The sequence below is a fragment of the Cygnus atratus genome, chromosome 9 (genome assembly GCF_013377495.2).
Source record: "Cygnus atratus isolate AKBS03 ecotype Queensland, Australia chromosome 9, CAtr_DNAZoo_HiC_assembly, whole genome shotgun sequence".
NCBI classification, from domain to species: Eukaryota; Metazoa; Chordata; class Aves; order Anseriformes; family Anatidae; genus Cygnus; species Cygnus atratus.
Genome location: NC_066370.1, coordinates 4,513,988 through 4,540,064, shown reverse-complemented (window position 1 = coordinate 4,540,064; position 26,077 = coordinate 4,513,988). Strand labels below are relative to the sequence as shown.

General features: G+C 36.2%; 1 protein-coding gene across 1 annotated transcript in view; it reads right to left on the bottom strand.

Moving 5' to 3' along the window:
• The window catches only part of CUL3 (cullin 3), a 56,080-nt gene that overhangs the window by 5,026 nt on the left and 24,977 nt on the right, over nucleotides 1-26,077 (bottom strand). The window contains exons 4-13 of the mRNA XM_035545011.1: nucleotides 19,190-19,350; nucleotides 17,915-18,029; nucleotides 16,304-16,532; nucleotides 14,529-14,674; nucleotides 11,517-11,693; nucleotides 10,266-10,436; nucleotides 8,678-8,785; nucleotides 5,745-5,869; nucleotides 5,314-5,410; nucleotides 4,165-4,299 (exon numbers count right to left, since the gene is read on the bottom strand). Coding sequence (XP_035400904.1) covers nucleotides 4,165-4,299; nucleotides 5,314-5,410; nucleotides 5,745-5,869; nucleotides 8,678-8,785; nucleotides 10,266-10,436; nucleotides 11,517-11,693; nucleotides 14,529-14,674; nucleotides 16,304-16,532; nucleotides 17,915-18,029; nucleotides 19,190-19,350 — 1,464 coding nt within the window. The remainder of the gene's footprint in view (nucleotides 1-4,164; nucleotides 4,300-5,313; nucleotides 5,411-5,744; nucleotides 5,870-8,677; nucleotides 8,786-10,265; nucleotides 10,437-11,516; nucleotides 11,694-14,528; nucleotides 14,675-16,303; nucleotides 16,533-17,914; nucleotides 18,030-19,189; nucleotides 19,351-26,077) is intronic.

Here is a 26,077-nt window from a genome sequence, read left to right as displayed (position 1 = left end):
CTGAGCAAAAAGTTGCTCTCCATCTTTTTTGTAAGCCCCCTATAATACTGAAAAGCTGCAGTGATGTCTTAAAATGCTTCATGAGCAGGCCAACTGCTTCCGCTGCTTCAAATTTAACTCATTTACTGAGCTTCCATTCATTATAGACTTAACTGCAGTTTCTTCTTTTTCACAGTTTTGAGTAAACCCCAAGCATCTCCCATTCCACATTCCCATTCAGACTCTTGAGGGACCTTGAGCAGCTAAAGACTAAGCTACCAAATAGAAGACTAAGCATCACAGACCTGTAACTGTCTACAAGAGCTGTCACTTGCCCAGCTTCCCCACCATCAGTTCTAGGAGCAGTATCCAGCTATTCTGTTGTCCCCAGAATTCCCCATTCTCGTGGCACACAAGTCAGATTGATGACCACCAAGCTAAAAACAGGTCCAAGAACTCCCAGTGTTTAAAGACTTGTAAAGAACTTGGGTTCTTTGAAGTTTGACTTTGTCACCGTACAACTAAGTTCTATTAAATTATGTTATTTCTTTTGTGTACACACATTAAAAAAAAAATCTGCTCTTTTGTGGTCATCCACCACTGTCAACAGGCAATAAAAAACAATTTGAATATACCAGCCTTTCACATTCAGCATCTATCAGATCTCAGCAAAGCTCAGGCAGAGAACAAGCCTTATTTTTCAGCTACGGACCCAGTATTACATGTGCAGTGTTGACTTCATGTAAAGTTATGCGAAGTTGCATTTTTGCACATGATTTTAAATTCTTTTGAATGAGTTTAGTAAAAATTCAGTAAGTCAAAAACTATCAAATCTCAGAATTTTTGATACCTACCGCTTTTGGATGATTGGGAAATCTTAAGTTTTCTTAAGAGTATTCGTAAAATAGTACATCCAGAAATATTCACAGTGTTTGAAATAAGCGATGTGCACCCACATTTTAATTATTTGCTATTATCAACAACTTCAAGTTACTTGTGAAGAGGCATGTTATTTCTTCATTTGTTGCTTTATTTTAAAAAACAGTCACCTTCACAGATTTTTCCAGACCCAGCACACAGCAGTATTAAAAAAAATCCTTCCGATGGTCACATCAAAAAGTCTTACTAAAATGGATCAGCATAAACTCAACTAACCAAAGGACATCAGCACTTAAGATTTTAGGACTTAGGTAAACGTAAAGCCTTGAGGCTATAAACCAAATCTAGCTTAGAAGAAAGATAATGCCTGCAATATGCAGGTTTCCAAACGCTGGTTTCTGATCACCAGCTAAAAGTAATCCTTTCAAAATTAAGTTGTTTTTACAAGAAATATATTCCCTGCTTGTGATGGAAAGAAAAAATAAATTAAAAAACAAGGAGATAAAATGAAATTTGAGTTTTTTTGATGCTGAAGATCTTTATACTAACCACTATGTATTTGTTTTATTTCACATTGTAGCATTCCAATTCAGTCACTAATGCGAGCAAATCATTTCAGAATTTATAAACAAGCTTAAAAATAAAAACCAAGAAAGAATTGCACTGCAATACAGTCCCTCAGAAGAAGGCAAAAAGTTCAAGTTGGATAAAAAAAGTAGCTCTGAATATGAATGGGGATAACAGGTGCTGCTGCGCTCTTTTCCTTCCGTCTGTGGCATATCATTTTTCTAGAAACTTTTCTACATTTGATGTAATACAGTGGAAAACGTACAGTGTTCCCCCCCCATCTCCAAAAATGCCTTATTTTAAAGACAATAATTGAGCTGTGCACAAGAGCATTACCTATTACACAACCTCACTTGTAAAAACATTACTAAGTGAGCCCTATCTGGAGGCTACAAAAGAGATTATTTTAGGCATGGCCTCTGTCTGGTTCTACACAAGAAGAAAATTTACTGATAGAAGGAAAAAGTGCAGAAGGAACTTAAAAGGAAAAAGTCATGTCGTTGAAATTACAAGAAAAAGACAAACTAAAAAGATTTTTTATTTATACAGACTTCAACTCATAATTCTTCCAAAGCAGAGATCAGCAAAAGAGAAAACAGTCAAGTCAGTTTTAAGTGCTAATGTCTCATTTTTGTTGTTATCCAACAGCTTTACTTCTACTACAGAGGCACCTGTATTTCTTGTTTGTTAAGCCCAAAGACACAGTAAGTACCAAATATTTTCCCCTCATTTTTGATGACAAAGATGTACATTTCACCCTTTAAAACATCGAGCTGTATTGTAAACTTGAGCAGAAAAAATGCTGAGTAATACATGACACTTCATTAGAAGAAATTGAATGAAATGCGAGCAAGCTTTGAAGGCTTGCATGAATATCCTTAGAGGTGAGTAAGATAAAGCTAGGCCCATATGGCCACTAGTTCTTCTGCATACGTAAACAAATCCTTACCATACAGAAATACAATACCTGCATACATTTTAAGCAAGGAATTGTGCTATGTAACGATCCTTTAATTTTCTGTAAAATCTTATGCATAATTTTTCATCATCATTATCCCATTTTACAATCACATGGGTTAATAGCTGTTAGGATTACTGTGATGCTCTTACCAAGTTTCCAATTAATAGAATTAACAGAGAACACGAACAAAACAGCAAAGTCTATCCAAATGCAAAAACAACTTCAAACTAAGTTGTCCAGATCCGAATTTGCAGAAACACTTGCAGATCAAAAATGCCTCCATGCTTACTCAAGCACTGCACAAGCCATGTCTCACATTACTGTTGCAGTAAAAGCACTAGTTTGATATGACAAAGCAATAGGATATGCCCAACACTCAGTAATTAATGATGGTATTCAATAATCAACGAACAAAGAAAATTTAATCCATCCTTAGGTTTTCATAAGCTTTTCTGGCTGGAGTTAAAGACAACTCCCACGTACTTCTCCAAAGAAACCAAACAAAACAAGCATGCCTTCTTAGTGTTTTAGTTACAGGGTGACACAATGAAATGGCTTAAGAACACCTAAACAAGGAAAAAAACAAAACCTAAAAACCTGAGGACACAGCTCTCTACCATCTGGTCTAAGTAAAATGGACTCTAATTTAGAACACATATTAAAATTTGATTTTTCACGACTCTACCAACTATTATTTATTCATATATAGACAAGCTCTGCTATTCATAAAGCCTGTAATTTTGCAAAATAATAGAGCTACCAGCCCAATTTCAACAAGGAAAAACAAGCTGTCAACCCAGCTGGTAAGTCCCCTTCCTGTTCAAGTGTTCGGCAGCAGTACTCAGAGCTGTAATGCTCCTGTGATGCATTGCACAGCACACAGAACTTTCTGTCCCCCAAATAATCTTTTGCGAACTATGAGAAGTATTTAAGAGTCTCTTAGGAAACGCTGCCTTCCTCCCCCAACTGTTCAAAGAAACATCCTGCATTAGTAGGCTAGGAGTACGCCAAAAAAGCTGAAAAGCAAAATCCAAGCAAACAGGCAGGTGAGTACCACACATGGCACAATCCAAAGCCGATGAGAAAACCTGAGAACCCCCTTAGCTTCAAGCTGCACCCGTAACTGCTTTCCAAGGCTTCCAATGCTCTCTCAAACCAAAGAAACACATATTATTGTCTAACAATACAATGCTCAAGTCTCACAGCACAGGATCCTCCTCCACTTCCAAAGCATTCTCCACCATTTTTCATCAGCTGATCATTTCAACCCTTCCCAGAAATGACCCTCCAACCTCCCTGCTAGGGAGCTATGTGGAACTTCCTCATTGTCTTTTCTGGTTCAGCAGGTCAGAGAAGGAACTAGAGTTCTTTGATTAACCCTGCAGCTTGCTCTAGCTAGCCAATTTAAGAACTTCAGTATTTAAAAAGCTAGGATACAAACCTATCTGCACCCCTGGGCCTCTAGATACAGTTTCCTCAAGGAAAATGAGCAAGCAGAGCCACCTGCTACATTCCAGTTACAGCTTTTCTATAGCTCTATGGTTGAGGAATAACCACATTCACAACCCCTCTCAACTTTCCTGAAAACTTCTGTTCCCAATATCGTCCTCTGAGTGTCTGCCAGACACAGCACTGGTGCTGATCTGCTCCTTTATTTATTGGCCTGACCCACACTCCAGTGGAACAAGAGACACCTGCTCTTCATGTCTTTTATTGAAGAGGGCAAGAAGGCCTAAAGCAGTTATTTAAAAATCAGGTGAGAAAAACACAATGCTTACCTCAAAGGTATATTTTTCTCTGTTGTTAAAGAGCATTAATATTGTCATTTGGAAAGTGGAGACTTGCAATATGTGCTTCCGCGTATTTGAGCCAGTTACTTGGGCACCTCCTACACCAACCTCCGAGCCATCTTCCTGTTTTAAAAACATAAAACTAGTGTTAGATTATTTTTCACTCCAAAATATGTTACCTCAGCAAGATGGAAGTTATATAACGAAACCTATCCTGGAGATCAGTCTATACAAGTGATAGAATCGCACACACCTGGTGGCATAACCAGAATCTCTCTCCAGTAGCTGTCTTATAATCAGACTGGATTTCTTCAGCCTGAAGGCACCTCTGTATGTTGCATGGTCGAGCCACTGCTCAAAGCCAGGCCATCTAGAACAGAATGCTCAGGGCTGCGTCCAGTCAAATATCAAGCACCTCTAAGGATGGAGACTCCACAGCCTCTCCGGGCACCTGTTCCACTATCTGAGCAACCTCCAGTTTTTACTCATATCGTCATCAAAATTACCACAACGTCTGTCCTACAGTAATACAATTTTAACACCCTCACAAATGCATGTTATTTATATGTGGTATTGTATGAATTTTGTTTTAATTTCGCCTTGCCTTCTTTGTTCCCAAGCATCATGCCATTAACTACCTCTAACTTAGCATTTTAGAACTGGTCTAAATCACTAGCATAACATTTTCTTGTATACACAACTATTAGGCATTATACTTCTGTAAACTATACTAAGATTTTCATGTTTGGAAAAATGTATATGTTGCTAGCACTCTGCACATGAAAAGCAGACTAGACTTGGCTTAACAGTATTTTTTCCACAATAACAAAAATTATTCTAAAGATAAACAAATTTCATTTCACTTTTGACTGATTTAGTGAAAAAAACAGCCAAAAATTCAGAACACTGAATTTCCTACAAGAAAAAAAATTACTACTTTTCCATGAGGTACTAAAAAGGATGATGGTAAGTGACCCATTCAAATCATATTCAGAGGAAAACGTGTCAAAACTGTTACAAAGGAAGAATCAGACAATAAAGGTGATCATGAAAGGCACCTTTTCCTTGCCCATTATCAATGGGCAATCTTCTTTTATAAAATCAATATCAATCAAGTTATCAGTCTTGATACTTTACCTTTTTAACTGGCCCATAGAAAGTAGCATTAAGATCTGCAGAACCCATATGATGCTGGAGTGTCAGCTGCCGCCCACTGTGTTTGGCTAAATAAAATCTGTAATACAAATTAATCAAAAATGTAATACATAGTTTACTTTTTGTATCTAGGAGGAAACTGCTTAACAGTAGCTTAGTAGTTATGCAGACTTCCCAAAGCTATTAAGAAATCTATCTCCTGCTTTTTCAAAATACTGAATTAGAAATCAAATTAAAAACTCCCCAAATCTCTAGCCTAACAATGTGAACATTACATTCTCAATTTTCACATGCACCGAAAAAAAAGCAGTGTGCTAACATATCTTTAATTCTAAAGGCAAAACGCATCTGTAAATTAAGTTTATAAAGTTTGCTCTTAAACCCTCTACCTAAAAGGCTGTTTTAATACATACCTTCTAAATATTTCAAAAGCATGTCTGGGAGCTGGAGGGATGTTGCACTTTGGTGTGGCTGACTGGGTAGGCCAGTAACCTGTTGTGAGGACCCGCACTGTAAGATCAACACCACCTAATGAGACCTACAAACAATTGGAAGAAAACATCCACTATTTTAAAAGAGGATTGTTTCACTGTTTTTCTGTAGCAGCATAGGATATATAGAATTTTCACAGAGTAAGAAAAAAATGGATATCTATTTATAAACATTTTTCTTCCAACAATGGACAGATGAAGTCAACAGTACCAGAACATATGCCAAACATCAGATGGTACAGCAAAAATCCTCCATGTTATTCTCTTGTGACATTTAAGAGTGTACAGATATTATAAAAGTAAGCGTTAACCAAGAATGAAATACCTGTGTTCCTAAACATAACTTACAATATATGTAATGTATTTAACAGTTTTTTCTAAATAGGCTTTTACTACAGCAAAGCCAGGTTGCTAAAGACAAGTTTCTAAGTAAGTGTTTATAAATTTATCCTCTAGATGCAGATAATAATACTGAATACCTGATGTTAAACAACAGCAAGCTCTTCCTGCAATTTGCCTCCACACTAAACAGTTACTCACTTTTACACACACAACCAACCCACTTTCCCTGAAGACAGCCTTTACCAGCACTGCTTAGAAAAAATTCTATAGCTCAAGTAGAGATCTATAAGTATAAAGCACTTCTGTTAGTAAGTGATAAACTTCTGGCTACCAGTGAGGCATGCATAGTCCTCACTAGTATCTCAACTAAACCATTAAACTTAAAACTCAGTATTTTCAGCTCTAGGATGAGTAAGTAATGCTTTCAAAGATCGTGTATTATGGATGTATTATGGACACAAAAACCAAAAGCATAATATATCCAACTTGTTATAAATTATGACAGAGAAATAGTGCACACTATATTTTAGAAGATCAAAAACGTCATATGAATTTGGAAACTTCCAACATTAAGCAGCAGAACAGCATTCCATGTACCGTGTTAGTTTTTGTATTGTGTGTGTCAAACGCCTTTGTGCATTACCAAAGTTGTGCCTAGGAAACTTCTGAAAAATTTAGACCAATGCCAGGCTACTCATACTGAAATCCCCTTGAACTGAATTTAGTTAAGGTTTAAGAGTATCAGTTTGTAAAAGTATGGAAAGACCTATATAAAGACTGTTCTGTAGCCAGCATTACTGCCATGCTTCTAATTTTGTCATGACCAATGTCATGAGGCTCGTAAGAGAAATTCAAACAGCTATTTAGACACAGAAAACTAATCCGTAAGTCACCTAAAAATAAGCTTCAAACAATTTTGACTCCAGCCAAAGGACATCAATATAAATAGAAAGATAAAGAAAATAATTTTATCCAGAACTGAAGTCATCTTAGCAGAAGTAGGGACTGTTCCCTGAGGTTTTTTGGTCTTGGCCAGACCGGAAATGCAGCATAAGGATATAGGACCCAGCACGAGACTTTGCAGGTAGGCTTATTTAGAGAAGAACAGACTTCTGACTTCTCTACGAGGCACTGCACATATTTGAAGTGTATAAATTGTTTAAAAATGAGTAGAATAGACTATTTCACACAGAATGCCATAACACCAGCATGTTACCAGCAATATTTTTAAAAAATTAAAATTAATCTCAAATATTAACTCTAAGAGAAATACATACATGTCCATCATAAACAAATATCCCGGAAACGTCATTAAAAAGCAATGACGAGTCTGAACAAAAGGCAACCATACGGCAAACTGTTGGTTCCTTGCCAAGGAGGAGTTTCAAATAAGGTTTAGTAAAATAGCTGCTAACATTTTAACTTTACCTTATTAGCTACACATAGTTAAGTTGGAAAAATATACATCATTTATTAACTCAGTGTAAAATTGTCAGGTAAAGTACATGAATCCTTAACACAAAAGAAAATCCCATGTAGAAGTCTTAAATGCTACCTAAAAATGGAAATGCTTTAAGAATTTGCTCTTGAAATTCTTATTTTAACCATCCTAGAGGGAAAAAAAATCATTAGATTGTAAGAACTAGAAGCAGTAGTAAGGATGCCCATCCACAAAGTCCTCTATACCTATACACATGTGTCTCCACAACCTTTTCTGAAAGCATTTTGAGAACATTTCTTTTCTTCCACTCGTGATGCTTCACAGCATGCTGATGAGGTAGATTTCAGCTGACCGCTTCAAGACAACAAAAACTTCAGACCCCCTTGCACAACCAGAGTCACTGTACATCCGTGAACACTTTCCTGGCATTTGGATTTCTGAAACTGGTTCAAATACGCTTGACATACAGACTTACTTACCTGCAGGCAAGGAACTACTTGGCTATTTATTATATATTATTAGGCACTACTAAGTGTCAGCTTTAAAAAAAATGTGTTTAGAGCAAGCAAACTGGTATCTTGAAATAGAAGTGAAATATGAAGCTTCAGAGGTCCCCACTGAGCACAAGGGCAGCATAAGGGCTCAGGCTGCATGGGACAGCTAACAGAACACTTACTGACTGAACAGTTATGTTCACATCGGCCAGTTTGAATCAGGCAGCACTTCTGCGTTTAACAAAAGCCTTTGCCGCGTCAGGAATGCCCAGACGGGGACGACAGGTGTGTCGGACCCCCGCAGCAGGCACCCGGGGCGGCCGGGCCCGGCGGGAAGGCGGCCGGAGCCCCGTGAGGCGAGCAGCCGGAGCCCGCCCCCTGCCGGCCCGCACCGGCTGGACAAGCCCGTTCGAAATGACTCGTCTATTTATATGAGAAACACTAAGAGAAATACAAATTGAGGATGCTAACCAAATCTGCATGAGTATTCTAACAAAGAAAACTTTCAGCAGGGCACGTGGCCTTTTAGCTTTTGTACTGAAGTAAAAGGCCAAGTACCCAGACCGCTGCGCTCTTACCCCGGTCGTCTGCAGATGTTGCCTGAACTCATCCATCGTCGTGTTTGAGATGCTCATGTCCCTGAACATGCCTTCCAGTTTAGACGTGAACTGACATCCACATTCAGTCTAAAATACAAAAAATAAGACTTGTTGTGCCAGCACTATGAAGAGAGATCTTCCGATTCACCAATACTCTAGAAGAAAAGAGCTAGTTTATAGATCTCATAAAAATGCTATTTCTGTACATTTGGTAACCAGGACCCTAATTTTCATTACTTTCAGAACTTAAAAAAAAAACGACAAAACAACTACACCTCATTTATTCATATAAGGATTTAACTAATCATACATAAATTGAAACTCTTCTTCCTTCCCCTTTCTCTCATTAATGTATTATGGTATGTTTTCAGTATTCCTATCTCATCTTAAAAAAAATTAGTGAAAGCTTATCAGACCAAGGTATACGCTTTCACCTCCTTTTTAGGATGATGCTGAAAAGAAAAAATAAAAATCTTTATGTGTATCAGAAAACAAGTTGTCTTAAGCATATATAAATTTCAAGGTTTACTGCAGATTACAAAGTGAGATTACTGGATCTTTTTAGAACCAGGGACATATGCATATATGAATACACGTGCACAAACATATATTTACTTCACATATACCAGACTTTCTGCATATTTCTAGAACAGTTTTATGTATATGGTAAAGGCAAACATGTTATCTTCAGCATTCCAACCACTGGGCAAATTGTGAGAAAAGAACGTAGTCTCGGTCCATTTATTCATCTTGCATCTGTATGCCCTATACCTTCCAAATTACCAGGTAAGATGTGGATAGGTAATTGGTAAAGAATACTGATAATCTGGAGAAATCTGATGCAAAGAGATTTTATTTAATGATTAAAATACGAGGGTCAAAACTGAGAATCAAAGAAGTTTGATTCTAGGTCAGTTGCAAATCAATCAGGTGCAAAAGTCCCCTAGGCACTTAACACGCCACTTAGAAAGAAGTTGCGTTAGAAGTTGCTTCAAGGATTGTCAACCTTCAGGACTTTAACTTCTTCTCCAGGTCTTGGCCACTCTTATAATTTCATGTAAATTGAATGAAGAGAAATAAGGAAGATATGTTTCTAGACACTGGCTATGAAGATTTTTTTCAATCTATCTCAAACTACGTTTAATGAAAAAGGCATTGAGCATTACTACTAGCCTGCAGGAGAAAGTAAAATTTAACAAAATTACATGCAATCAAAAGAAATCCACTGTCAATAACAGAAAATCTACAGTACAGCATAATCTTGTCTTCAAATCAAGTCAAGAATACAACTGTTATCTCTTGCATGGAAATGTTTTTTTAATGAATTTTGAAAAAAATTATGTTTGTCTTCAAGATTGCTCTCCTATCACAGGTACTTTCCAGTATTTCCTTCCTTTTATTTCCACATAATCTTTCAGAAAAAACTTTTATGTTTTCTGTTGGGGCTTTAAAAATCAAATCTGTATTTAACACCAAGATGGACATTATGTATATATCCCCCTATGTAAACCAAAGAAAGCGTGTTTAAGAACTAAATGAAACAAAATGTACATAGGTATTACCTTACCTTTAATTTGGATATCATATTTTTCTCAGAGTCATCTGAAACACTCTTGTTTGTGAGAAGTCTTCTTGCCAAGTGCTGTTTATAATACCGTTCAAAAACATCTTTCTCTTGCATAAACCTAAATAAAACCATTGCCTTATCCAAGATAGTTTCTACTTCTTGCTCTGTTAGCTGTAAAAGAAATAATTTGCTGGTTTTAGTCTTCCAGTACAAATGTCCTCTACAACCCAGATACTTAAAGCAATTCACAGCAAGTATATGGCTTAACAGTAGCCTGTAAAGAAACCAACAAAACCAACATGCGAATAACAGAGCCAGAAGAAGAGGGTTCGGAATCAATAAAAGGAAGAAAATAATAAGAGAAAAAAGCAATCGTGAGGGATTGAGAAGCAATGGATGGTTAAAATACCTGGATAAATACAGTGGAAGTTCCTGGATAAACATAAATTTTGAAGTAAAAAAAAAACACAGCTAGGAACCATTATTAGCAGTATGAAAAGTTAGCTCAGAATGAAAAACTTTACATTTTAAGGTTCATTTTGCAAAGCCTGACTAGTGCTACAACAAATAAAATGATTACTTATTTTTATAAATAGAATTTACTATTTCATCCCCAAAACCTAAGATGCATGCAATAATATTCATCTTTATTCAGGGCCACTGAAACCTCAGCTAAATCATTGTGTCCAGTTCTGGGTGCTGTACCTCAAAAAATTTAAGAAAGAAGCTATGAAGTAAGACTAAAGGAAAGAGCAGTACTTAAGCTAGAAGAGACCAATGTGGTAATAGTCCTCTGATACGTAAAAAAAGTAAAGACTGTTTCCCCTACCAAGGGGCTTAATTTGCAAGAGAAATTATTAGATATTGGGAATAACTACTGAACTATAAATATATTTAAGGCACTGAACAGGTTCCCAAGAGAACCACATAATCTATTAATATTATTTTATTTTCAATGGAGTAACTGCCAGAAGTAATTTAAGTATAACTGCTTCAGAGATGAAGGACAAGCTACAAAACATCTATCTTGAGATATCTTTGTACCTTATGTAAGCTTAGCTTGATAGTGTTAAGCACTCAAATGTATTATACAGGGTTGTGGGTTTTTTTTGTTTGCTTGTTTTTTAAAGGCAATGTTGCCTTTTACCTTAATATAAAAAAAATAAATCATTCTCATGGAAATACCCTAGTTTAATCTGATCCAAGTTTACAAAGAAAAGAGTATGATCTTTTAATTTAATTTATACTTACTCCCTTGACTCCTTTTTTCAGCTTATCATCAATAAATAATGAGAGGTACTCTGGAGACCTGGAGTTGAGGTTGAGGAAATACTCAAAGTCACCCGCAATAGTCTGTTTGAAGAGTCGATCATTATTGAAAGATTCTTGAAGAAAGCGGTCAAACCTACTCTTCAAATCCAGTAAACCCTTTAAAAAAAAAGAGTAGAACATTTTCACTGATCTGAAATTGTATGCTGTAAAACAGTAACAACAGATGAAGTTGTAGAGAAGACCATATCTACAGTCAGAAGTTTTGCAATGCTGTCTACACTCTGCATTGTTTGAATCTATCTGGAATTTCATGTGTTTTTAAATGAATGTCCATATTGCAATAAATCTCTTGCTGTAATAGGAGGCTACTCAAAGATTAAGTTTTTAATCACCCTTTTTAAGCAGGCTGATTTACTGCATTTTAAATGCAGTAAACTTCAACAACTTGAAGGAGGAATTTTTGTACTTGTTAAGCCTTGTCTATGGTAAAATTGACAAAGTCACTATCCTAAATACAGAATACAAGAAAGAAGAGGATAGGTACCCATTATCTGTATCTCTGGAGCTACTAACCAAGTTTAAGCAGAAAACACGCCACAAAAATAGGCCAAGTCTTTTTATTTTTTTTTTCTGCCTGTAATTTCAATCCTGGGACACGTTCTGCATTATTTAGTCACACGTTTCTTACTGATCTTTAAGAATCACTGTGAACATACAAAAACTAGATACAAGCAAGTGCTCTCCAGTTATCATAGCATGAAGTTCACAGACCTGAAATGAACCATTTCTTTTGAGCTAAAGCATCAGATATTTGACATCATTTTTTGGGATTGCACCATTTTAACCCAAAATTAAAACAACTTGGCGTAGAAATGGAAAACATCTTAAAATCACATAAGCACCCTGCTAAGCATAGATGATACACACAGAGTTTAGACATAACTAACACAGTGTTCAAGGAAGAGGTACTGTGGGGTGGGGGTCAGAATTTCACTCAAGAGTTAAATTTATCATGGACAACTACTGGCCACACAAACTAGGTTAAATGATCAGGTTAAATGATCCTAAAGTCCTAGGTCTCTGAAGAGATTATTTATGTGTGGTTACTTAAAGAAGCCATTCAAGAATTACTCAAAGAAGAAGTAATGTTTCTTAGGAACTCACCATCTCACTTAAAGGAATGGTCTTTAGACAGGCTAATTAATGCGTATTAGAAATTTTAAATTCAAAGTAAATCCCACTATCTCTCTCTGTTTACCAAGGTTAGCTTATGTCTCCTCTCCAGGAGTACACGATCTGAACAACCTGGTGTTAAACAGGAGAAACTGTTAGTACCTTAAATTACAACAGCATTTCAACATCCCTTCAAATTATTTTAAGAAGTTTTAAATCTAATCCCCTGGCAATGCTTTTGCAATCATCCTACCAATGATGCTGAGGGTTTGGTGATGTCATGTTGCAGAAGCAGCGGCAGACTACGAAGAGTATATTTTTCTTGATACTGTAATATAGCTTGCCTCTCTTCTTACTGCTATTTAAGTTCTTGAAAGTTTCAGATGAACATGGTTGAGATGAGTAAGGTGGTTCCTCAATTCACAGGTATTTTTCTCGTCTTCCACTGTGTCAATGGAAATGGAAGCTAAACATGTTTGGGGTTTTAGCAGTAATCAAATATCAATCCCTTCTTGAGAACGTCTTCATGAGATGGTTGCGGTACATACTGATGGGCTGCAGATCAGCTCTGCCAAAGCACATGCAATATGGTTGTAAGTTTTCTTCAGCTTCATCAGGTATTCATCTTTGTGGCAGGAAACATTGATAGCATCTTTATAATTAAGAATTTAACTTTCTCAGCTCAATTTCTTAAGGGACCCTTTTAGGTCCATCAGAATCTAAAGGGAGTGAAAATTACTTTAAAATAATCCAGACACTTATTTTCCACATTATTTGCGCCTTTAAAAAAAAAATCATACCACCACAAAAACTTAACAGCTTGTAGTCAGTAAAAACTAAAAAATTTCAAAGGGCATTTTCTCTTCTTTTTAGCAATCCTTGGAGAGGTGTTTCTTGTCCAAACTAGGTAAGAAGTTTGCTTCAGCATTGCCAGAAAATTGATAGTCCAATCAAAAGTGTTTCTATACTCAAATGGCTTCTTATTATAGTAACCAGTTCTAGTAAAGTTATTGATGTCAAATAAAACAGACATAATAGTTATACAACATTAAACGCTTCTCCTAAGGACCAGACATAAGGACTGCAACTACATTTTAAAAAACCATATTTAATGAATACACAAACATTTTTACATCAAGTATAAAACATCTTCAGTTATGAAACGTTTCCTTGAAGTTCAATGAACTCTAAAGAACATACAACCATCTTCTCAGAGGCAATGGGAGGAAAGAAAAGAAGACATGCTCCTGAAGTGTATTTTGTGATCTTAATAAATTAATGCTACACAACTTCTTAGCGAGATGGAGAACAACAAAGAAAACTTTTTAATATGCAGAAGTGTTCGTCTCTCAGAGAGACCAAGAATAAAGCTAAGTAATTTAACAAAGAGTGAGAGGTAAACGTTGTAAATCACAAGAATCTTGCTGTGAAGTACTGGATCAATAAATATCAATAGCTAAAGTTACAGAAAATTAAATGAAATAGATGCTACAAAGCTACTTGGCATACAACTCAATATAGAGGCAAATACCATTTAGGATAAATCAAGAAGTTCCCAGGTGTTTATAATAATTAGCCTGAATATTTTAATAAGAGCAGGTACCAAAAACACAAATAATGAGCATGAGCTCCCAAGCAACTTATGTAAAAGAAGAGTTCTAAACAATTGAAAAGTCAACACGTGCACATTTTTAATAGAAATATAAATATAGCTTATTAAAAAAAACCCTTCTGAATCAATTTTAAGGTTTACTATATTAATCGTGTTACTCTGGAGAACGTGGAAAAGACAGAAGAAAGTTAAAAATATTTAACTACCTGAATGTAGTCAACTGGATTCTTTCCTTCTCCCTCTTCAGAAACTAGTGCTTTGCCTTGCTCTCTCAAGTATGAGCTCATGCACTCACACATTGTCTTCAGACCATTTGGCACACGGCTAAACAACTTGTACATGCAAGCAAGATCTGTAAAGAAGAATGAGATACTATGCAGGACACTCTGCATTCTGTACTTCTGTAACTCATGCATTTCATAGCAAAAAGAACAAACAGCAGAAGTTCTCCCACTTGAGCCATAAAAAGCATCTTGTAACAACAGCTCAGGCAGTTCAATCATCTGATGTCCCCTTTCCTTTACCCCTGAGAACATGCTGACTGCAGCAGCCACAGAAAATTAAATTAAAAACAAAGGTTGCATTCAGTTATCTAGTTGAGATTGTCTATAGTACGTCATCTGGTGTTGCTGATCCCCAGGCCCACTGCTTTAAAATATGGTGTGTTTTAAGCTTTGCTAAAACTATGTTTTGCAGTGGTATTTAAGAACATATCTTTCAAGGTACCATCCCAGTATCAAGTATTATGTTGAAACGAATAGGACAACACTAAGATACTTATTTCTGTAAAGCAAAAAAAATGGCACAAATACGAGTTAAATTCAGCAAGACAAGTGTGAATTTAAATTCATTTTGTCCTGAAAGAATACTCCAGCCACATAAATTCATACTGTTTTGTTTCATGTATCTAAAATTATGAGAAGTGACTTAGCTTAAACCTGACTTTTCAGAAGAGAAATCCATCCTTATACATCTCTTATGTACAATCTTATCTTCACAATACAGCAAGTATTTCCCCTCTAATATTTAACTAAATCAAATCAATGCCCATAAAAGTTAAATTAATTCTTGTATCTTACGAATACCCTTCAATATCCTTGTCCTCTCAGTCTGAAGCCTAGCTTAACTGGATATTAAAGAAAAAAAAAGGTCTGGTATCATCACTTCCCTTTTCAATAAAGAAATTCCCTTTTCTTAAAGCTAAGAGATTTGCTCACTTTGTCTCTCTGACTACCACCTAGTAATTGTGAAGCTACTTTAAGGAACAAAAGCCGTTAATCTAAGCAGAAAGTCTGTTCCTTTTCTTACTGCTTTAGTATGAAGACTGATCTCTAAATATAGCTACTACAATCACTCTTCGTTACGATGCTGTAGAATCTTTAAGATCTCTCTCTTTCCATAACTTCCGTCCAGTCGCTGCCTGTCCCGTATCACCCTGCATTGCAGAAAACCTTACCAGACTGACCCCTTCTTTTTCCACCACTCAGAACGTTTTTCATCCCTTAAGAAAGGAACAGACAACTTCTTCCTGCAGCAAAGCCTTTTCCCCAAGAATTGGCTGCACAATACATTGATTAAATAAGTCATTTACTCTAGCGCTTTTCAAGTAACATGCCACCTCTGACCCCCAAAGAACAAAAAAAAAAAAATCAAACAAAACACAATAAAATACTTTGAATTTTGAAAGCTACAAACTGGAAGCACAAAAGGAATAAAACAGCTCATGGAAAACAGGTAAAGATCAGTACAAAAGATGAGTACTTTTCTTACTAAATACTTGACTTACCGAAATAAGAGAAACAAGTTAAAAATAGTCTGTCTTAAAAGCCTCTGAAGTACCATTCTCAGATGTTTGCAAAAGAAAGTCACCAAAGCATTTTCAGAATTACATAGGAACACGAACTTTAAGCTCAGTTTATCCTATGTTTAAAACCAATAAGCAGTTTCGTAAGCATTTGTCTCCCATATGATGGGGTCTTACCTTCTGTCTTCCCATTTTTCAGCATATGAACTAGCCCAGAGTTCTCCATTTCCACTATAGTTTTCATATGCTTGGAAATAAGTTCCCTCTCAACAACTTTCACAATTGGTTCTTCTGTTGATTTATCCAGACAATGCATCACCCGTTCTATTTCTTCATTAATTCTAGCTTCTACTTTCTTTATATATACAGAAGCACTGTTTTCAGCTAAAAATTTCTGACTTTCCATCTGCGATTAACACAAATTAATATTTTAGATACTTTTTTTTAAGGGTGGAAAAAGGAAATGTATTGGTTATTTCAGATCAGCATTCATCAACAAGTTAAATCACACCCAGCACGTCTACCAAATGAGACTATTGTACCTCCAAGATTTACATACGCACTTCACACAAAATAAAGGTTCTAGTACACTTATTGTGTTACATACATATGGGGATACGTGGAATATGAATACGGAACTTTTCATGCTAAAACAAACTAAACCAACCTAGTATCCAGTGACCAACAGGAGTTTTAGCTACAGGTCAAAAGAAAACAGAAAAGTGGGGAGAAGGAAAAGGTAAAAATTCTTCTCAAATATCAGCTTGTGTCATATTTATGAGCTGTGAGGATCAACAGTTCTCATACTTGCTAATGACAATGCTGATCATACTATTTCATATGAAATCATTTTTGTCCACACTGGTCAGTGTAGTCTTCTAGAGAAAAGATTATATATATATATATATTATATTAATATTATTAATTTATATTTATTTATATATATATATATTTTTAAAGGCAGAGCTAAGGAATGAAACTCAAGGTCATTTCTTTTCTTAATTTAACGTAGCACCAATAAAAAACAGAATGCAATGACTTTTGAAACTTGTGCAATGTAAACTTCTGATTTTCAAAGACATTTAGAGATGAGAGGAAGGCAGTCATCCTGCATAAGAATCAAGAGACTGACAAATTATCTTACCTACGTACCCTTTAACACACTTTTACAATTTCTATCAATGCATGATTAAACTCAACCACCATTCAACTGGCTTTTTTTCCCAGAAACAAGCTCACCAAAACATTCAGGAAATATTTTAAATGCACTGTTTGGTGTTTGGTTAACATCTGGATAGCCACATTGATGCACTTAATTACTTGACTCAGTTCATATCATTACAACATATAATTAAAAAAAAAGACTATGAAGGAAGCAAAGCTTTCTCAAAGGCAGTTTGACAACTAGTCTCTGCTCTCCATTCCCAACCTGCATCCACTTGAACTTTCCATGCCGCTGGTATCTCAAAAAACCCTTTTAGATCTAGAGACTGTGCTTACAATGCGAAGATAGACCGAGCTGCAGGAAACAGCCCAAAGCATACACAAGGTTAGCATGATGATTACTTTACATGTTATCATGTATCCATGTCTCACAATTACATTTGAATTATAGTAATTCTGTTAAAATTAGTGTTACTTTTTCTCAAAGTTACTCACATTTTCTTATTTCGTTTAACAGAAGTTGGCTTACTTTTCAAATAAATAGTGGTTGAAGTACCATCAATTCTCAAAATTCCAAGCAGTGACAGAAGCATTCCGAATATGATAATTACAAAACTGTTGTACCTGAAAAAATTCTGCAGACATCTCCAAAAACGGAGCCTCAAAGTCTTCTTCATAGACTGACCTTCCTTCAAGACCTAGAATCATTAACATCTGGCAAGCGTTTCTTATTGCGCCTCTGCCAAAAAGTAAGTTGTTAACAACTTGAGAAATCAACATGCTTACAAGATAGAGAGTACACAGAATAACAACTCAGAAGATTTCAACTTAATTAAAACATACTGATAAAATCTCTATCCTAAATCTGTTTGCTACAACAGGTTTTCCAGAAGCTTACAGTAGCAAGATTCTTTCTGTTCTAAACCAAGGAGTTGACAAGGTTTATTAAATATTTTAAACACAGTGATAGGGAAGCAGGTCTCAAGTTCTACCAACTCTGGTAACTATTAACAAGAATATATTTCACCATACATGAAAATAACCAAGGAAAATGAAAATGACATATGCAGGTTTGAATTGAACAATTCAAAACAAATTTCTCTTCTTCTTTTAAAAGAAGTAATGAAAACATATCTGCAAGTTAAGCATAGAAACAAATCAATAAAATACACAAACAAAAGAACTGTATCCAGGAAAAAATTCCACTTTCTGGCAGTAGGGGACATTATACAGCTGTTGCCAGGAAGTATTTTTCTCTTCAAAAATTGCATGTTGGGCAATCACAATCACAGAACTGCAGCCAAAGTAGCATGAAGTTTACATATCTCCACACCCAACAGCTGTCCTGAAACTGCAGAAGCACAAAAAAAACCTTGCAAATTTCAAGTTACTTCAGCTGCAGTATCTGAAGTGTGTGGTACAGAACTCCACATCTACAAATATGGCAAGAGAACAGGAGGAGGAGATTTTAAAGCTTGGAGACAACTGAACTACTAAGAAACACATGGACTAAAACATTAGGAAGGGAAACAGAAGGAAAAAACAAAACTTCAAAAAACAAGCAAAGCTAGAAGAAGACTGAACAACAGCACAGAGGAAATAAAAGATAGCAAGGGGCAGAGAATTGTCAAACCTCCACTTTATAAACAAATACTCTGACACACGGTGGTAACAAAGAAATTTAACAAAAAGTTTAATAAAGACCACAAATATTAAAAATGTTAATAATGAGCTTCTCCATCTACCTACTACGTTAAACTCTGGCACAAAGAAAAATATTTTTCCAGATTATGAAGCAATTTTTGCTTAAGTAATGACTTAGTTGCGTACGCTCTTGATTCACTCAAAAGTTGATAGGTATCATTTACAACAGAAGACAGTCACTTACAAACATCTTACCTGTCTACAACTTCTCCTTTCCTTTCTCTTGCAATCATATCCAGCAGAGTTTGCCGTAGATGATCCCTAATACAGCCGTAGCGTACAACTTGATCTCGAAAAATAATCAAACCCAAATTGTAGACATTCTCCACGTTATTTTGTTGCACATAGACACGGTCCTACAATGAAGGCATACATGACAGTGAAATTCTAAATTCATCATGCCCAGGCTATTCAAAATTGAAAGCGATTGGTCATATTTGTGCTGTACAGATATAATCAAATTAATCTTCTCTCCTTTCTTCATAAAAGGAAATTAATAACAATCTCAGAATCAGTCCCATTTTCAAAAATCTCATTTATATAGAAAGTCTACATTGTTCAGATTAAAAGCACAGCATTTATAACTAAAGCATGCCAGAACAAACCAAAACCCATGCCATTTTTAGTTGGGGAGTAGGGAAGCCCCCAAATATTGAGAAAAATCATGACATCATTTGAAAGAGGTTTTACTTATCTATGCAATCCCCTTCCATCCACCCCCTTTTCTCTTCTTTAATGAATAAAAAATCATTTTTTCCCCTATCTCCTATACATACTCCTACCACTCCCTTCAGGTTCACAGTTCCTCCTCAATATTTAGCGAAATTTCCTGAAATAGCACCATTAGGTGAACTGAAGACAAAGTAAATCCAAAATAAGAATAGTTACAGTCAAAGTTTATGAATTGGTAATGTAAATTGCTCATAAGGGCTTCTGTTGAACCCCCATTTAAAAATTCGCTTCCATTCAACTTGAGCAAATATTTTGAAACTTTGTTGTTTCCTCAAAAACTCCTTGCCCTCCCCCCAAAAAAGAGAAAAGAAAGGGGAGAGTAGAAAGAATAAATCTATGTTGAAACGTAAGAATTATTCTATCTTCCTACATAATCTCAATGTATCAGAAGGGTCAGGCTGCCCGACCATCCACTAGCCCTATACTACCACCCACACTTACAAATCCAGGCCGATGCTCAAAACACCATTCCAAGTCTGTACAGCACAAACGCCACAGTACAGAGTTCACTGGGACTCTACTGAGCAGGCAACCCTGAGTTTCCTATTACTGTTTGCAGAAATGCAAAAATTTCTCTCTTCTGTTCAAGTTTTGATTCATCAACCCCTTTTCTATTCCTTTCCCCCAACACATCTACTCTCCAGAAAAGCAGGAGTACTAATAAAGTTAACTGACAGGCTGAAAATGTGTATGTTCACTTAACATCTAGTAATGGATAAGATCATTAAAACAACAAAAAAATTAAAGTTTTTACAAACTATTTCCGAGATGAACAGTAATGATTTTTTTTTTTCATTTCTGTAAGGACATAATTCATTCTTCTAATGTAATTGTTCAGGTTGTTACTGAAAACACTGCTTTATTACCATTTAAGCCTCAGGATGCTCATATTAGTAGAAGTTAAAAAGAGTTCTATACCCCCTCACACATCTGCTTGTGACAAGGTTTTCTGAGAATTTACATAGCTAAAACAAAATAAATCAACGGCAAATCAAATTCTATAGAAAATGAAGGTCAATGATGGAATGGGAGTATGAACTACTCATTTCCCCACTAGGTCCATCGATTAACTTCTTAAGTGGTTTACCACACTCAGAAATGAACTGTAAAGTTACTCATACACACAGAAAACTAAACTTTTTTTTTTTTAAAAAACCTCATACTTCAGACCATGGAAAAAAAATTACACAATTGGAAGTTCACAGAAGTTCCTTGGAAGTTCATACAAGTTCCACAATTGGAAGAAATCAGAAGGAATAGATCCTACAGCCTTCAGTATTTTAGCAGCTGAATGTACATGGAAATATTATCCATGCAGGAATTATATAACAGATTGCCTCCTGATAACTAGATGAAAGTAAAATATGGAGTCCATATTCAGGAACGATTTTGCACTAACACCCTTCAGACAGGCAGCACTTAATTTCAACGAAGCCAAAGGATGGGAACAGATCAGGCACATGTACATACTCCGTGGTTCATGAAGCAAGCAGAGCCCTGCCTCAAACCAAACAGTTTACTCAGTTTGGTGTCAAGAAGTCAGTTCAGTGACACATGGTGGTCTACATCCTTAGAATGTTATTGGTTTTCATTTCTTCCTGCTATTCAGGAAATAATGTTATTTATTTTACTCCCTTACTTCCCCACTTACATCCAGAACAAAAGTAAATATGATTCTGAAATAAGACAAGCTTAAACTACACTTTTAAAGAGATGCAAGACAAAACTAAAAAGAAGTGCCTAACATGCTATGTAAGTATGTATTCTTTCCTCCACAAGTTATTTCCAAAGTATATTCAGGCCTCTGAAGCACAGGCAGCAGGGTATCAAAATGGATTAAAGCAATGGTTGTGACTCATCTGCATAGTTTCTGTTGTGGCAGCCCATGCTAAACACTGCCCTTATGAAATGAAGTAGTAGCTGCACTAGGAACTTTTTTCAGTGTAACAGCAATGCCTCTTTAGTAAGCCAGACCACTCTACAGCACCCAAACCAAGTAACAGCATTAATGTTTCTGATATTGCCGATTTGCTCTCCCTTGGTAACAGACCCTTTTATTGTTTACTGGAAGCTCTTCCAACCTACAGAAAAATAACCTCGGAGACAGGAAGCTTCATTTGGGAACAGGTTTGACTGACAAGGCTACATGCTACTGAACAGCAATCACTTCCCATGGGGAGACGCAGCAGGTGCTTAAAAGGTAAGAATAACTCTCAGGAGACAAGGGTGGAGTTTCAGACGGCAATTATTCAGAAACTACAGTGCTGCTTACGCTGCAGAATAACTCTGATCTCAGCTGAAACAAGTTACCTACTGCACATCATCAACAGCCACATTTTGCACCACCTCTGCACAGATACTTTGCCTGGATGATGTTCAGCCTTTGGACACCGTCGTATACAGCAGGCGTCTTTAATCCCAGTTCTGAAAATAAAATGACCACTTCTCCCTACTATCTCCTGTGTGAGCCACAAGCAATGAGAGTCTTATGTCCCGAGGTCACAACCTGCACGGCCGACCAGCCACTGCTAGCTTAAATCAAGGCACCGGCTTCATCCACTGCGCACGAGGGGAATACTCTTCAAAATACACAACTGCATTCACAAGAGCAATTGCTCATTTCTGACACAGTTTACCACCTATGCGTATGCCTGTATGTAGCTAGAGGTGTGGCTGCTGTGCTTACATACCTGAAATTGCTTTAAATTTAGCAAGTACAAGTAGTGAAGAAGGGACACCAGAGAATCCAGTACAGCCCAGTTTCTGCACAATGTTCCAGGAATACTCACACTCTTGTAAGTTAAAAGACCAAACAACTAACTGCATCTCCACTGCTACGGTTGCATACAGCAGCTAAACAAAAACTGTTGTAGGTATGCTTACCTACACCACAGCCATAAACAAGACTGCACTTCGAATATACACAAACAGTGCATGACTTCACTACTGGAATGTCTTAGTTCTTAGATTAGTTAACGTCTTAGAACTTCGCTCCGCGATGATGCTACTTCACACAACTTCGCTACTTCAGTGCTCACTGCTTGTGCGGACAGCGCCATGAATTTACAGTGTGTGTTACATCTTCTCTGGCACTGATTATTGTAGCCTACACACAAACCGAAAGGACGCGTGCTAGTTCACATATAATACAAAAAACAGCACAGCTATGTATACGTGAAATTCCATCGCAGAAACTGGAATATCTCAAGAAACCTAGATTTGCCTTCATTGTGCATTTCCAGGTTGCAAAACCTCACACTAGAGCTACATTATATAGCAGACATGAAAACAAGCAGACTTTAACGCAAGAGACAAGGTTATACTTTTTTTTTTCAAATGCAATTGCAGTGCAAGCTTTACAGTGTCTTGAAGAGGAGGTTCTGAATGTAAACGAAGTTCTGCCGTAAACCTCAAATTGCAAAGATTCTAAGTCTACAAATGAGTACCATAATAATGCACAAACTATAACGTTACAAAACATACTTTCCTAAAACGATCCTATTGAACTCATTTTCATTTTAGAAGTGGCACATCCGAACAGAAGACAAGGATAGATGTGTGTTGGACAGGTGTTTGTTTTGAATTATATCGTAAGTGAGCTAATGGTTCAAAATAAACTGGAAAACAAACAGTATTAAAACAGATACAGCTTAGTTTAGGATGTACAATCACTAGGTTGAAGCAAGATTGTAAGAGAGTAAGATTAGAATTCAAGAGGACGTTAAATGTTATACTTTCACTGACGTCAAACTGTGGCTTCTTGGGTACCAATAGGTACATTTCCTGAAACTGATGGGTAAGCAATTGGGATGGCCTACAAAATAAGAGAAGGATTGGGTTATCCCTTATTATAAACGTAATTGCATATACTTCTCCGGACAGAACACAAGCATGTCAGTTAACAGTGCCTGGTGACTGTGTTTATGCAGTGATTTATTTTATCTTAAAAACAAACAACAACAAAAAGGCCCACATTTTTATTTAAATAACTTTAGCTGTGCATGATTAAAGACACAAACTACTCTGGCATAAGAACATTGCTATAAAACCACATTTCATTCAGACTCATCCCATAGAATAGCAAGACTTGCTTTATAAAGTGCTTTATTTTAGAGCAGTAAGGTCTTATCTTTGACAGATGTCCCTCCATCGTATAATTTTGTGGTACCAGCAGCTTTTTCAAGCTTTTTGAATGAGTGCATACTTAAGACTTGAAGTTTCCTGCTCCTAATCTCATTCTAATAAACAGAATTATGTTGACAACAGGATGTTCCAGTGACAAAAGTGAAACTGCAAGTCTTTGAGGCCTGTCCAATTTTATAGCATACCTTATGTTTCGATTTGTATCAAAGTGTGTATTTTCTCTGAAAATGTGTCCTAGGCTTCTCCAATTCAAAGAAAGGGCCAGAGTCTGCCCATTTTTATCAGCTCCCTGCTTTAGATAATTCTATCTAATAAAAATTAAATTAATAATCATAAAGCCATGTTATATTATAGATGGTTAACAAACACACATAAGAGCTCCTGAAGTTTGAGAAGTTTATAAGAGCATTTTGAAAAAAAATTATTAACATTTACTCTTATACTATGAAAATATTTATAGTAGATGTATCTGTTCTGTTACTTTGGGTCTCATTTAGGTACAAGGTAAAAGCCTATAGGGAGACAAATAGTCAAGTGGAGGCCTCAGCAGAACACCTACTTGAAATAATTAAAAACTGTCAAACAGCACATGGAAGTCTAATCTAAAACGACCTTCACTGGTAATTCCATGCTAGCTATATATTCCAGAGATATTTAAATTTGTTTATTATTCTGTATGAATTAGAATTAAGTCCATTTTGCACTTCAGATCTCCATCTTCTGAAGTTCTGGTGGAATCCAGCATCTTCTGTACTGAAAAGGTAAATAGTACATGGCTAAAACATAGCAGGTACTCCCCCTGGAAAGCTCTGGATTCCATAAAATCACAGAACGGGTCGGGTTGGAAGGGACCTTCCACTAGACCAGGTTGCTCAAAGCAGCATCCAAACCTGGCTTTGAACACTTCCATGGATGAGGCTCCATCTTATAATGTTTCTGGAAACTCATCACTAGTTTTGGTTGATTATTCTACTCATTAACCATTTTTCTGGGTATTATTTGTCTTATTTTCCATTTGAATTTATCCAGATGCACTTAACAGCAATTGGTTTTTATTCTTCCTTCACTAACAGATTAGAGAATTCAGCATTTCTCCTAGTGAAGGCAATATATCTTCACTACACAAAATAATCTCTAAATCTTCCTTTTGGCAAGATAAGGCACACAGATCTAAGTGTCACTGAAGCATTTTATCCGGCCCTCTATATTTAGACTTGTGGTCTATTTCCAACTAAAAAAAAAAGCCAGTAAATCCATTAAAAAAAGTTTGAGCTATGTAGCTACAATAATTACTCAAAATTCTTTAGCATTTAGTAGCTTATTAACCAACAGGATTTCTTCACAGCTAATTTAGATAGGTTCAGTTTCATACTGTGAGATCTTTAATTGCTGCAAGAACTTAATTCCCCTTGTTAAGTAGATAAGGGTATAATCTCAGTCAAAAATCTTTTTTGATAATAAAAAATGAAGCACTACCTTATCCCTCCCTGAGCAATACTGCACAAAGTACTATTTTTAGTGTGATACTTTGGAATAAGAGATTTTTACATTAAAAAACAGTCTCTCAACATGTATTTCTTTTCCTTCTGAAGTTAACCCTTTGGCTAAAAAGTGTGTAAAAATATACTCTCCTACATCCTCAGAGTATGCCCACCATTCTGGGAATTTAAACATACACGTACTGTGTAAAGCATAACACAATCCAGATACAAGGCCCTCTCTCTTCAGAAACGACCGTTTCCGTCAGCTGTCAGGTTAGGAATGTCTTTTTTTTCCCCCCTTGTAAAATTACAACCATCCAACGAAAGATTGTATGTTGCTTAATTCTGTGCCAAGCTCCATATGAACAGCAAAACATTCAGTTTGAATTCAACCCTTACTTTAGGACACAAACTGTACCTAAGCAAAGCTATCTTCTTCACAAAAAATTTAAAGAATGACAAATGTCATTTGTGCAGGCTTTACACCACCACGCTTTCTACAGGAAGAAACCACCACTAGGTGGATAAAAACATGAAATTAACATTTGTAGCCTGCCAGAATCTTTTAAGAACTGCAAAATTCAACCAGTTTTCAGATGTTCTTTCCTAGCGATGAGAAAAGAACCACCTAATTATAATTTTTCACATACTTGTAATAATGGTCTCATATACATATGGAATTCAAAACAAGGGATTAAAAGAATCATCTTAAGACTTCAGCATGCCT